Consider the following 14,188-nt stretch of genomic DNA (forward strand, 5'->3'; position numbering starts at 1 on the left):
CTATAACCGTAAAGGAACTCAGATAGAAGAGTTCTCTCAGCTATATGGGAGCAGGCAGTGGTTTTCTTGGGTCCTCTGGAATTCCTTAGTGTGTCAGAGGCTGTCAAAAGGCCTGCTTTCAGGGGGCTCTTGGCCATTGTGATAGCTGTGACACTGGAACGCTGCTCCGTCAGGAACTGGCCCACAATCACACAAAGCAGCAAGCTGAGCGGAATGGTCAGCAGTCCTGGAGACTTCAGCTAATGGGGAAGATGCATTAACCCTCACCTGAATTGTTAGCAGTTCTTTCACAATGTAGGCCAACGTAAATTTCATTACCTCTTGCTGACTGTGAACGCTTATGGACCCCGGGGACAAAACAGAGGGACACTGTGAAAGGAGGCTATTGAGTAATGTAGTGCTGCCTGTTTCCCATGGGATTAAGCAGGAATAAACATGTTTTATAGCATGGAAACTTAAAAAAAGACTTTTATATAATATTAGTAAGCTTTAACTTTGTTAGTACAATTATATGTTTATGATAGCAAAATTATTGTCGTCTTTTCAGGTGATAGATCAGGACCAAGGAATGAAAAATAATAGTGTAGCTGTATGCCAAGGCAGACAGGCATTAAAATGTGTTGAAATAGTTTTAATGGAAAGTAAAGAATATAAACAACACAATTTGTCTTTGTGTCAGAAATCAATACTTCGTTAACAACAAATGTCAAAACTTTTTTTTACAACTTCTTTGAATGAGCATAAATGATGCGAATGTGTATTCATTCATTCATTCATTCATTCATTCATTCTTACTTTCTTTCAACACTGGAAATGAGTAATCTTTCATTTTGTGTTAATGTAATTCAGTGTTAAAGTAAGAATTGTAACATGACTTTTTCTCCAAATCACTGTTTACAGTGATCTCAATCTTGCTGGTGTAAACAGTACACATTTAGTTATTTGCTAGTTGTAATCCTTCTGAAATCAAGGATATGGTATATGGAAAACAAAAAATGTCCTTGCAAATACAGGCTTGTGTCTCCTATTTATGGGATAAAGTCCTAGAACTGGTGCTAAAATGATGAATGATTCATGGTTAGTCCCATAAACTCCTAAACCCCTAAAATGGCCAGGCCCTGCCAGCAGGCCCAAAGTTTTATTACACACTTCTATAACTTAAGAACAGCCCAGCCAGTTTACACTGAAGTCCCTATAGTAACTGAGTAATAAGCCTTAGTAGGTAAAGAGCCTGGGATTTCAAAGGGTTAAACTACAGGCTTATTATTTGGCTATTAATCTCAACACTTATCCAATATTTTTTGTAATTGTAAATAGTAACATCTATGAAATAGATCTATCTACATCAAATCAAAAAGATCTTAAAAAAACATAGAAAAAAATTGTAAATACCCTTTCGAAAAATTTGAAATTTAGGGGTAAAGGTTTGAAAGACACCTCCCAACAGAAAGTGCCTTAGAAATGATGATTTTGTATATATTTAGCTTATTACTAGTCCAAAAAATGCCCTGATTTATGGCTTAAATTGATCAGAATACTCAATACTTATATCATATATTTATATCACCTGAAACATGATCAGTACAGCTCTGCATCACTGGAGCACTGTCTTGGGTTTATATAATGCACTCTCTATTCTATCAGCTTCTTCTCTCTGCACAGAACAATTTATGCAACTCCTCCTGTGGAAGTACAGATGATCTGACAGGCTGTCTGCAGGCACAGTCCTAGTCAGCTTTATCCACGCCGGCTTCATGTCTCTCCGATTTCCTCTGGTCTCTGTAATGGGAGCTATATGTAGCATGAGATCTTTTGCTCAAGGATGCTGCAGCATAAACTTTTCCACTGCTCATCTGACACACACACAGGAAATGCTGTCAGATGACAATGAAATAAAAAAAAGTGCCCTGAATGTGTCATAGTTACTAGACATCTGCAGTGAAGAGTGTTAATGGTGAAAGTCAACAGATGAGTCTGGCAGTGCTTTAATGAATCCAGACGCCAGTCTAACTGCTCAGATTGGAAGCGGGAATGCGACTAATGGTCAGATAAAACCAGCCTTTGAAAATGATCCCCATGCAGTCCAGACCACAACATGAATGCCTTAACAGATCACTTTAATGCAGGTGCTTATTCTGCCAAGGACAACAGCCACAAAACACATTTATAACAGGAGCTAAGGGCTAGATGCTTCAGCACCTCCTTACTGAGGACGATGAACCATGCAAAATAAACTACATCTCTGTACAGCACTGTGTTGATGCTGTAATAACAGCCCTGTGCAAAAGTACCCTTCATTTATTTAAATTCCAGTCAAAATTGCTGTTAATTGTGAGTTATTCGTTTTGCAGCATCAGAAAAAGGAGAAAACATATTTACCAGAAAAAGATAAAGAAGCCTCAGTAACTAAATAGAATGCACATTCTTTACAGCAATCCTCTGTATTTAAGGAATATAGTAGATAACTGGAAGATCATGCCTGTAAATTTATAGCAATTTTTTACAGTGAGAATACAAGTAGACTGCATGTACACAAACTGCATTTTTATTTTCAAAAGTACAGCATTTGACATATTCTGTTATTACCTCATCTTGCTCCTCCCCTGAATATCTTTGTCTATTGAAAATCATACAGCTGCTGCACACTCGTCCCCACAGCAAACAGGACAGCTCACAGTGTTGCAGCACTGCTCTGTACACGGCATCTTTAGAACAGAGAAACAAAACCTTTCTTTACAGGTTTGATTCAGCCTTAAGATAATTTAAAACGAACCATTCAGTGTGGATTTGATTCTTCAGGAAACCAAAAGTGGCTCTTCCATGCCGTTGCTCCAAAGAACCCTTTTTGGCACACCCGTGTCTTAGAGTTTATGTCACCAGCAAAGACATATAAGAATTCATACAGTAACTTAACAATTACATGTTGATGTATTGACAGCAATGTACCATCTTTAATGTTCAGAGATGCATTCAGAGTCCTTCAACACCACCTTCCCTTCCAGTTGTGTGCATGTGTGTTTTAAACTCTGCTCAGAATTTAGAACCATTCTTCGAGCCTTCAATTCACACTTACGGTTTACAGTATTCACTTCCAGAAAGCCAATCATTTCGACTCCATCTCATTCTCTTCATAACATTTCCCCACATTCAGGTACACTCTAATGGTAGACACGAGGCCCTATTTCTGTTTCAGGGTGAAGATACATGAGTTTCTTTACAGACATCAGTTTCAGTTCACTGCTGTACAAGCACGTTTGACAATGGGGGCCTTATTGATACTCCAGTGTCTACCACTGCTCATCTGGTGAAACATTAATCTCTCTCTTTTTTTCACTTGCTCACATGTCCCATTTCAGCAGGTTTCTTGTCCAGTTCATCTGATGTGGGTGACCTGATAAATTATTTACACCAGAATAATGTCCTCCAAATGTGTACAGTTTATGAGGTCGTCTATAAATAAAGATAGTACTTCAGAAACGTTGTATTCATTGTGAATTCACAATCATAACTATGCCTTCTGACATTTCCATGCATGTGAAATTCAAATGCACTAGCAATATACCATAATCAGAGATGAGCAATAATATGGAGTAACTGGTAATACACAATGGCACAACTATTCTTATTATTATTGTTGGTCATTATAGTCAATGTTACTGGAGAATGACTGTTATTTCATAGTACAAAGTTGGTCTAAAAGTAATATTTTGTTTTAAAACCGCCCAAAGACAAGGAAAAATATTGCCCTGGGTCTTTTCATCCAGAGATTATAAAACAACTCTTTATGAACCTGTATGATACTGCTTTACCTGAGACATACATAAACCATGTTGAACCATGTTAAACATGACATTTTTCACATGTTATATATGTTCAGGCTATTATACATCCAGAAACAACCAGTTTAATATCCCGTTTTCTCATGGTAGCCTTATACTTTTGATATATTGAATTTGAATAAGGTAACACTGGTCAGTTTATATGTCTTTAAAAATATATTGACTCTAAATAAAACACACCTCACACATCTATACTGATATTTGCAAGTGTCACATTGCATTTGTAACAGCATTATTAAGGCTTTCTGAAACTTAAGAAAACTCAATTTAACTCAGGTAAGGCGCTATGATGGTCAATAATCTCTAATTTCATAGGGAAAATGTCATTTTACATTCTTCAGGCGGCTTTAAATGTTTCTGGCCCATATTCCACCATTTACCATAACAGATAAGCAGTACAAATCAAATCAAACACCCTCTTTCTAACTCAAGCACTGAAGAACCAAACAGTTCACTTCACAGCTGGCAAGATGACGTTTAATAATGACCCCTCATCTCAGGTTCATTTCAGCTGGTCTGGCAAATACTCACTCAGCCTGAGTGACCATGACCTCACGGTATGTTTTGAATGGAAGCCTTGGATTAACTCAATAAAATAAACAAACAAGAGAGGCCAAACTGCTGGGATGCTGTTGTTCAGCTGTTTTTGAAAAGGGCTGTCCATTAACTGCACGGATCAATGACAGTAAACAGAGATGTCAAACAGCACCAGAATATCTGCTTGTACTCCAAAACTCACTGAATGCTTTTTTTTGATAGACAGTGATTTAACACTTCAGTTACTCTTTAGGCTTGGACACTTGCCCATAGGAAACCAAGATAGCCTTAGCCAGTCGTCCAGTTCATTTAATTAGGATTTAGCAACGCATTTACGGTGAAGGAAAGAGTATAAATATACAATGGCAAATTAATGCACTGCTGCTTGGACTGCCCAAGAAGTTTTTGCAATTTCACAGTGTAGGCTGGGTAGTCTGGACGAAAGAGGAAAACTTCAGGGACGTCTTACTGCATTAGTGTTAGAGAGGTACCCCTGCACAGTGAAAAGCCCAATGCTGAATTAACTCATTCAGTGTACAACCGGACTCTTGTTAAGACTTTAACAGCTAATTCAACACTGAAAAAATAAGGAGACGTATTATTGCATGTGACTCCACTCTGCAGCTTTTTGAATCAAAGAGAATATAAAAGGAATGGATGGATCATCAATTAGAACATGGCTGCTCTGATGAAAGACTAATTCATTTTTCAGGGACAGTGCTCACTTATAGACAGTATCGACAGAACTGTAAATGTTAGCCAAAAAGGCTCATTTTCATCTGCCGTCCCTGGTCAGATGTTAAGAGGCAAAGAATACATACGCAATTTAACTCAATACGGATGTCTTTCCATTTTCCACTGTAAATGATGGATCAGTCAAGTTAATATGCAGTGAATATTTCCATTTTACTTGTTCCTTTCTCCTGTGCTTTGTTTCACTAATTTCCATGACCTTCTGGATGCAGTCACTTTCTCCCTCCCCAACCAAAAGGTAGCTCGAGTCTGACTACTCAGAAGTCTTCAAAAGTACACGCTCAGACCTTCCTCTATGCCAGACAGCAGTATTTCCTCCACCAGGATTTGGAGAGTTTCCTCATCTTATCAGGTGTACGTTTGGTCAGTCTCTGCTGCTGCTGGCTGTCCATGTGCTGGATGCTGGCCAATATGGCCGCATCAAACACCTCCTTCAGGTTCTTCTGGGTAAGCGCCGAGCACTCCATGTAGGACACAGCCCGCACCTCCTCGGCACACATGCTGGCCTCCTGTGGCTCCACCGGCCGTTCTTTGTACTTGTCCAGCTGGATGAGCACGTTGACATCTTGCCGGAGGTCCGCCTGAGTGCCCACCAGCAGGATGGGAGCTCGAGGACAGTGCCGGCGGATCTCAGGGATCCACTTCTCCTGCACGTTCTGAAAGGAGGAGGGTGTGACAACGCTGAAACACAGCAGGAAGACATCTGCATTGGTGTAGCACAGAGGCCGCAGCTTGTCAAACTCGTCCTGTCCAAGAGAAGCAGAAAACACATTTAGTGAAAAATAGCAAGGAAAGACGGGGGAGACTTTCTCTATATATCTTACATTTATGTTGTTTTAACACATGAGTTTCATGAGATATTAATGAACTAATATACTCACTTTACTAATAGTAATTTTATTTTACAATAGCACAAAATAATGTGTGGGATAAGAATGCATGATGATTGGAATGATATAGTTCAGGTTGATACAGTTGGTTCACTTCAAACTACAAACTACAGCATCAAAAGTTTTAAAAAATGGTAATACTGTATTTGGAGCAATACTTGAGTATGTCTGCACAGTTGATGTCAGTATTCACAAGACTATGTAAGATCTTTTGTGAAGTAAATGACATTGTATTGATCTATGTGCCCTTAAACTGAAGTTACAAGCATTTGTTTCATTTATGACACTCTTATGAACAATCATTCCTAATGGAACTGAGTCCTAGATAACTGAATGAGGCCTAGTCAAGAGCACCAAATATTAGTCTGATGAAAGATTCGGATGCCCTCAAATTAAATGCCCTCAATGCATTATTATTTCACGTATGTCAGTGTGTTTGTTAAAGCATTTCCAAACCTCTCCTCGTTGCGTCAGAATATAAATTGCAGTTATCATCCAACACCTGGTTTGACTAAATAATGTTTCATTAAGTTAACTCAGGTGTGCTGCTGATGGAATGTAAAGGGCCCATATCCTACATTTTTCTTCTAGTCTCATGCAAACACTTGTATTTATTTTTTCCCCCTGAGGTCCACTCATAACATTTGTATTGTTTTATGTACCAAAACCAGCCATAATTACCCATTTTCCAACCTCTTTTTATCCCTTAAACAGGCTGTTTTTGTTACTGCGCTTTTAAGATTGGTGTATGTAAATGAGCTCTGTTCTGATTGGTTGCCGTGCATTATGCCTCATTCGAAAAGCTGACCAGGCTGAAACATTCCTGGCCGAATAGACAGATTTATATATGTTTATGTTTTTGTGACATTGTAACACAGTTTTGAAACGTAACAGTGTTTATATATTATATCACACTCTTTTATTTACCAAAAAAGAGAAGTAATAAATTTTCCAAGGTATGGTCCCTTCAACAAACATATGCAATGGCAGGGAGGCACTAAGGAGAAATCTGGAACCAAACCTGTGTTCCTCAAACTAGTTCACAAGATATCAGCTACATTTTTTAAAATAAGAAATTCATCATAATTTTATATATATTTATGTTTATTTGTATTTGTTCTAGCCCCGCAATGGACTGGCGACCTGTCCAGGGTGTATCCTGTCTTCTGCCCAGTGACCACTGGGATAGGCTCCAGAGAAGGATAAGCTGTTTAGAAAATGTGTGTGTGTGTGTGTTTTTTTTTTCTAAAGTTGCATAGTGTTTTAGTGCTGAGATAAATGGTTTGCGCAAAACTGTACACACACACATAGTTTGAGCTACTTTGACCTACTGGCTATGTGCTGAATTTTCAACAAATGACTGAGTCTATGAAGATAAGAGTATAGAATAACATTAAAGGGAAAACGTACAGTGAATAAGGCTTGGTGATAGTGATACACTTTAACACAGACTGGCCCCCAACTTCAATCAGCAAGCTTATCTACAGTAATGTGGCTTTAATCCTCTGAAGTGGCACGTTTCAAAACACAAGTGGCAAGTTGATTCCATATCTTGACTTTATCTGGACTTACGATGTCAGCCAGCAGCAAGATAAACTCTAGCATGCCAAAGCGAGCTGGTGTTGTTTATTAACATAGCTTTCCATCGCTTTCACTCTTCCTCAAAGGCTCCAGACTGGATACAGCTCATAAGCCAAAACTCATTTCCTCTCAGATCAGTTAATTGGGCACTTCCCACCACAAGAGAGGAAAAGTATTTATGATTCATACGAGTGAAGCATGTTTTTTTTAATAAAGTTAATCACTGTGGTTGTAGTGACACCAATACATATTTGAAAATAATTAAATGGCACATTTGGACATAGAAATATATGAATACTTTCTCAATGACTAACAAATATTGAGGCAATGTGGTATTTAATGTGGTATCTTATTCACTGTTTGTGTAAACAATAGCACGTTAGCTGAAGAACATAAGACGCTTTCATTTAAACAGATCTTTTACACTGTAAAAAGAGATGCATTGTATTGACATGATTCAAATGTGTGTATAATTGCCACATGAATAAAATACATTACATCAGCCCAATTTTGTCTTTCAGTTTACTTACTTTTGGCAGTAATTGCATTGATGTAATACATTTTATACATATGGAAATGACGTGATTTAAATCAAGTGAATTCAATACACCACTTTTTTCAGCACACTCTTTAACTGTTGCCTTATAGCAATTCACAGTATCTTTAGTTATTTAGCCAGAGTTTCTTCAAAAGTTTGGGTTCTGCTTAATTCTCTTTTTTCAAGAGATAGACACATAGAACCCTATGAACCCAAAAACAGAGTTAATTCTCTTTCCAGGTCTAGACAGCAGTGCTCCACATCCCTCTTGGCTAACTTCCCTGCTGACTCTCTCTCCAGTCGGCTCAGCTCCTTGAAAACACTCCGGGTCTCACGTTTCCACTGACTAGCCCCAGCTGTGCCTCAACTGAAACTAGGTCTGCTTTTTTCTCGGATCAGGACCAATTCATCACAATTAGTGAGCTTCCCATTTGCAGTCCCCTCGAGCTCGTTCCTCCTCCCTCCCACACAGCCAGGGACAGCTGACGTATCTGACTGGTTAACCTCATTTTTCTCACTCCCCCAGGATGAAGCTGAAAACCTGATCTGCATGGCAAACTCTCACTGAACTTTACCAAAAAGCCCTTATCATGAATCAGCAAAACAACTCTGAATCACCTCTACCCTCCTCACTCGCCCTCTGCTCATGGCCAGTCATGACTAATTACAACACGTTCCATGGTCTTTCACTTCTTCTACGTCTTCAGGATAAACAACTGGTTTAGGAGTTTACAGAAAGCAAACCGGGGCTGAAGTCAGCACGTTTGCATAAACAGCATGTGTCATATGTTTACACCATGACGGATGCCGGGGCCACACAGTGATAGGAGCAGCTTGGTGTGTGTTTGGTGATAACGAGGGCGCTCTGCTGACCTGGCCTGCAGTGTCACACAGCTGGAGTTTCACAGGCTTGCCATCCACAGCCACCACCGCTGCAGGGAGAACACATGCAAATTAGACAGACCATTCCACTGGGACCCCGCCACTATTTCACCTACTTTCATTTGGTGCATGGACTGTTATATATGGGTCATGGAGTAAGACAGGCCAAGCAGATATTGATCAAATGAACCCAACTCGTCTCAAATGCTTGTTTGATTAACTGGATAAGAACCTTATTATACCATATTCAGGTTTACTAAATATTGTAGGCCAAAAGATCTTTAACTAGTTTTGCAAGACAGTTTTAAAGCCCTCAGTTCGCTCTGGTAACTGAAGTTAATTACGTTAAGGGTGGATTCGGGTATTTCTAGACACAAGAAACTTCAGTTTGTTCAAACTTTATCTGACTGTTTCTAAATAAGCAATGCAAACTTTGATAATCCAGAATAAAATGATGCCCTCAGTTCACACTGGTAACTAAAGTTAACAAGGTTAAGGTTAGATTCGGGTATTTCTGGACACAAGGAACTTCAATTTGTTCAAACTTTATCTGACTCTTTCTAACTGAGCAAAGGACAGAATTTGGTAATCCAGAATAAAACAATGGGTGCATTTTGTATTACCGTATTACACTGTCCTGTTTTACACCACCATGTACCCCTCTTTTCCATAAAAAACAGTCTAGTACTGTGTTATACAGTGCTATTTAGAGTTCTACACTTTAAAACATAAGATTTTTTAGACTACATTTAGGGAAAATAAATGTTGCACTATGAATGACCCATTTAAACAGGTTCATCAACATGCATAAAAATCACAAGGAAAAATTCTGCCCTTATGAAAAAAGATCCATAGTAATACTGCAAGCATTTCTTCAGGATTATACAAGAATTTTATAGTGCATTCAGTCTGTAATTTACAGGACATTACACAAGTATTATAGATCACTATAAGACAGTATAACAGAAATATTACAGAAGATGAAATGTTACAGACTATTATAGCAGTCTCATAAAGCACTACAGAAGCTTTATTGCTTCTCATAGTATTGCTGTAGATCTTTTGGTTAGAGCGGGTTAACGGGTTATACATGTGGGTGATACCGAGATCACTGATCCGCTCCGCAAATACTAAACGCACATCACATTATTACATTTATTTACCTGAAAAGTTATCAAAAGCCGTTGGGACGTACTCCGTGGGATATCCATTGGTAGTGTAACTCACTATTAGACTAGTTTTACCAACAGCACCGTCCCCCACCAGCACGCATTTCACCTTGCGCTCCGCCGCCGAGCTCAGACGAGCCTTTTTGGACAGATCCTTACTGCGGAACCTTCTGGGCGGAACCGGTGGGACTGCAGTTTCTGGGACGGGTTTGTACTCCCCAACACCCTGCGGAGGCATCGCTGAAAAGCCCTCACACTGATCCTAATCTCGCCAATCCATTTGTCTCCACGCTTTGCACCAGCCGATAGCAGTTCAGACTGACTGGGTCCAGTATCTCAGCAGTTTCTCCACAGCCAAATAAAGAGCCATGCAAAAATCACTTCCAGTGAAATAACAACGCGCCGCCTAAAAGCGAGCAGAGAGTCTTTGGAATAAAAACAAAGTCTGCGCTCTGGTTTCGGGTGAGGACGCGGCTCCTCCACTCCTCTGCTCGCTCAGATGATCCAGCCCCATCGCTTTACTCCAACAGAATGACATCATCCAGAGAAAAAGAAAGAGAGGGAGAGTGGAGGGAGATCTCAGACTCATCCAGGCCAGTGGAACAACTCCCCTCTACTGTGGAAAGACAGAGGAGCTGAACTGAGCCTTTATACAAGCTGCTAGTAAATCTATCACTGGGCAAAACAGGCCTATAATGAACTTCCATTAACCCTTTCATGTCCTTCAACTAATTTAGCCCGATAAGGGAAAATGCCACAGATTGGTCTGGACTGATTAAATTTTACACTGTTAAACTTTGAAGAAAAAACCAACAGTTCCTATTTTATTTTTGGGTGACAATTTCCACACTGTTCATCTCACTATTAAATTAGGATATTATATTGTTTTATTAAAATCAGTAGTTTTTTGTGATCAGAATACTGAATTTAATTTGATCAGTTAAGAGACTTGATTGAATTATATGTCACTTTTTAGCGCTTTGATCGGTTGGAAACTTCAGATTTGTGTTCAGAAAGTTCGACAAGACATGGTCCCCGAAGGATAAGCGGTTTAGATGTGTGTGTGTGTGTGTGTGTGTGTGTGTGTGTGTGTGTTTCAAAAGACACAGTAGAGCTGTTGTGGACCTGTTTTAGTGTGTTTCAGATTTTGATGAATATTGCTATCTTCTTCATTAAAGTGTCATAGTCTACCGCGAAAGCAGACTGACTACATATTTATATTACGGTTTGTAAATGAAACTGATATGATTACCAGCACTACCAGGACACAATTCATGTATCTGACAAACAAAGTGATTCTGTGCTAAGCAGTTATAACCGTTTGGCTCACAAACGTTTAGCTCAAGCAGGCCCCCTAGTGGACGTGCGATCAACTAAACGAAATCACTGCGGAGAATCGCCGTCGCCGTGTCCGGATATCATACAATACCGCTCTGCCCTTTCTTTTCTGTATAGGGGCATGCATGCTGGTATGCTTTCTTTGTATTAATAAAAATGAGTGACAACACTAGTTCGAGGCTGGTCACTGTCTGTAAAATACACAGAAAAAAAAATTATTATATATAGTAGTACATATTAAAATCAATATAAGTCAAATGAATTTGCTTTTTCTAGCCTCAAACTAATGTCGTTACTTAGTTAATCTCTGGGTTTACTATAGGAGATAAAGGAGGTCTCTATGAAAGTACACTATTTTATTAAACCAGTGATTCCTGCAGCTGCTGTAAAGGGGCGGGCACTTTTCGTAGAGTCTCCTGTTTTACCCGAACTGTACTGCAGACGGACCCAGGAAAGCACATTGTAGGGGACAGGGCACTCGACTCCTGGTGATGATGGCTGGAGATGTTTCAGAGTCTGAAAGAGAAACTGGGGTTGTTTTGGGATTTTTAGAGGAGGCAGAGCCTTGGCAGCTGCTCAGTGCCCAGTTTCCTAGTAAAGTCGGAGGGAAGCCCGCATGGTTGAGCCAGCTGAGTCTGCCAGAGCTCCCCGAGTTACTATGTGAGAAATGCCAGCTCCCTCTCGGGTTCCTCTTACAGGTCTATGCTCCGATTGTGGGCTTCGAGCGAAGTTTTCACCGCTCACTGTTCGTGTTCTGCTGCAGGACACCAGCCTGCTACACCCGGAACGACAACCAGTGCTTTAAAGGTAATGTCACTTCGACTACAAAAACATGTGCGGCTGCTTTACACTTAACATTGTTAAAGGGGGAATTACGGTTTGAAACTGGCATTTAAATTGTGTAGTTTTACCCCTCAGCCACATCGGTTTGACACAATTCATGATTTTGTGTCCATCCTTTAGTCTTGTCGCACTACAATTCCCAGTATGCTTTACGCAAATTAGTCTACATACTAAAAGCAGAAAATTAGATATGTCCATTTTTTGTGAAATTTTGTGAAATATATATATATATATATATGTAATATATATATATATATATATATATATATATATATATATAACATTACAATTTAAATAATTATATTAAAACCACATGAATCGAATTCATTTTTTTCCAACAATACTCTGACCTAATTATCACTAAAAGATTTTTTTTTTCTTCCCTTAGTATACAGAAGTCAGTTACCAAGGAAAAATAACTTTTACCCCTATGATCCACCACCTGATGAGGAGCCAGCTGACAGTGGGGATGAACATCGCCTGCTGAGCTCTAGTATTAAACTGTGTTGTCTTTGTGGCTGTCCTGGACAGAAAGCTTGTTCCCGCTGTCATTCAGTTACCTACTGCAGCAAAGAGCACCAGACCATAGACTGGAAACAGCGCCACAAGAACGAGTGCTCCGCTGAGGGTATTCCATTAACTTTACATATGCAGTTGTTTTGTAAATATCTTTAAAGCTTTTCTGTCATCCAAGTCACTGAATTGGGACAGCTCGACTTTTTAATAACTACCACTGAACATAATCACCTTAACTAAACTCCACTTTTTTTGTCTGAACTAATTTTACCAACAGCTTCCTCTTCTTCAGAGGTACCGAATTCATTTCTATTTCCTGAATGGGAGCTGGTTACAGAGCCTGAGAAACTTCCAATAAAGGGTGAAGAGTCGCTTGACTCAAAATGTTTAGAACAAGTGGATCGTGCTTCTTCAGGTAACTTTGGGAAAAAGTTTGAGGTTCTAACATTTGGATTGGCTATTGCTGTTAAGGTTGGTGACAATGGTGATCTTTTTTACAGAACTCGATGAGAAGGAGCTGGAAAGTATGGCCCACCATGAAAGCCAGGACAGTAAAGTGTTTCAGAAGTTTAAGAAGCGCATAGCTCCAGAGCCAGAGCAGGTTAGTCACAAACAAGTAGTTTATCACAATCTTAACTCCTTCCTATTACATAGGACGTACACTTTGAGTTGTGCATTACAATTTTTCTGAAATCTAAATCCAATCCAAGAATCATTTAACTTGATAAATACATTAACTGTGTGTGTCTGACACACTGATTCTTGCTTGTAGGTCTTGCGGTATTGCAGAGGAGGGGCTCCACTTTGGGTGTCATCTGAGCATGTGCCCAGTACAGCAGATGTACCAAAATGCCCATGTGGTGCCAACAGAAACTTTGAATTTCAGGTATTTGAGAATTATTTGTCTTAATATTAGTTAATATAGTATACAGCACAATAAATCACTGTCATTTTCTTATGTGTAATGATTTAAACTGGAACTTATGTTAATTTCAGATCATGCCTCAGTTGCTGAATTACCTAAAGGTGGACAGACCAGATGCAAGCATTGACTGGGGAATGCTAGCCATCTACACATGTACTGACAGCTGCGACCAAGGCAACAAATATTCCTCCGAGTTCATTTGGAAACAAGACTTTTCAGAGGATCGTCCTCGTTAACTTTACACAGATAGAAAGAGATTCTTCTGTTAATAAACGTTTTTGGAATTAAGAAATGGCTTAGACTCAGTAGTCAGAAGACTAGGATTTAAAAAAAAATAATGTAAACAAATTGTGGTTGTCACTGAATTAAGTAGGGAT

General features: G+C 39.3%; 2 protein-coding genes across 2 annotated transcripts; one reads left to right on the forward strand and one right to left on the reverse strand.

The window, feature by feature from the left end:
- Nucleotides 1-2,100: 2,100 nt before the first annotated feature.
- rhoua (ras homolog family member Ua) lies at nt 2,101-10,828 on the reverse strand. The gene is made up of 3 exons (XM_036574657.1): nt 10,184-10,828; nt 9,012-9,070; nt 2,101-5,875 (listed from the first exon to the last, which is right to left on the reverse strand). The coding sequence occupies exons 1-3, from the start codon at nt 10,425-10,427 to the stop codon at nt 5,423-5,425; spliced, it is 756 nt and encodes a 251-aa protein (XP_036430550.1). The 5' UTR covers nt 10,428-10,828; the 3' UTR covers nt 2,101-5,422.
- A 1,125-nt stretch (nt 10,829-11,953) lies between these two features.
- Nucleotides 11,954-14,135, forward strand: pdcd2 (programmed cell death 2). Its single transcript, XM_036574658.1, has 6 exons — nt 11,954-12,334; nt 12,759-12,998; nt 13,164-13,301; nt 13,387-13,487; nt 13,659-13,772; nt 13,883-14,135. The coding sequence occupies exons 1-6, from the start codon at nt 12,019-12,021 to the stop codon at nt 14,045-14,047; spliced, it is 1,074 nt and encodes a 357-aa protein (XP_036430551.1). The 5' UTR covers nt 11,954-12,018; the 3' UTR covers nt 14,048-14,135.
- Nucleotides 14,136-14,188: the final 53 nt, after the last annotated feature.

Source organism: Colossoma macropomum, unplaced genomic scaffold (assembly GCF_904425465.1).
Source record: "Colossoma macropomum unplaced genomic scaffold, Colossoma_macropomum, whole genome shotgun sequence".
Lineage (NCBI taxonomy): Eukaryota > Metazoa > Chordata > Actinopteri > Characiformes > Serrasalmidae > Colossoma > Colossoma macropomum.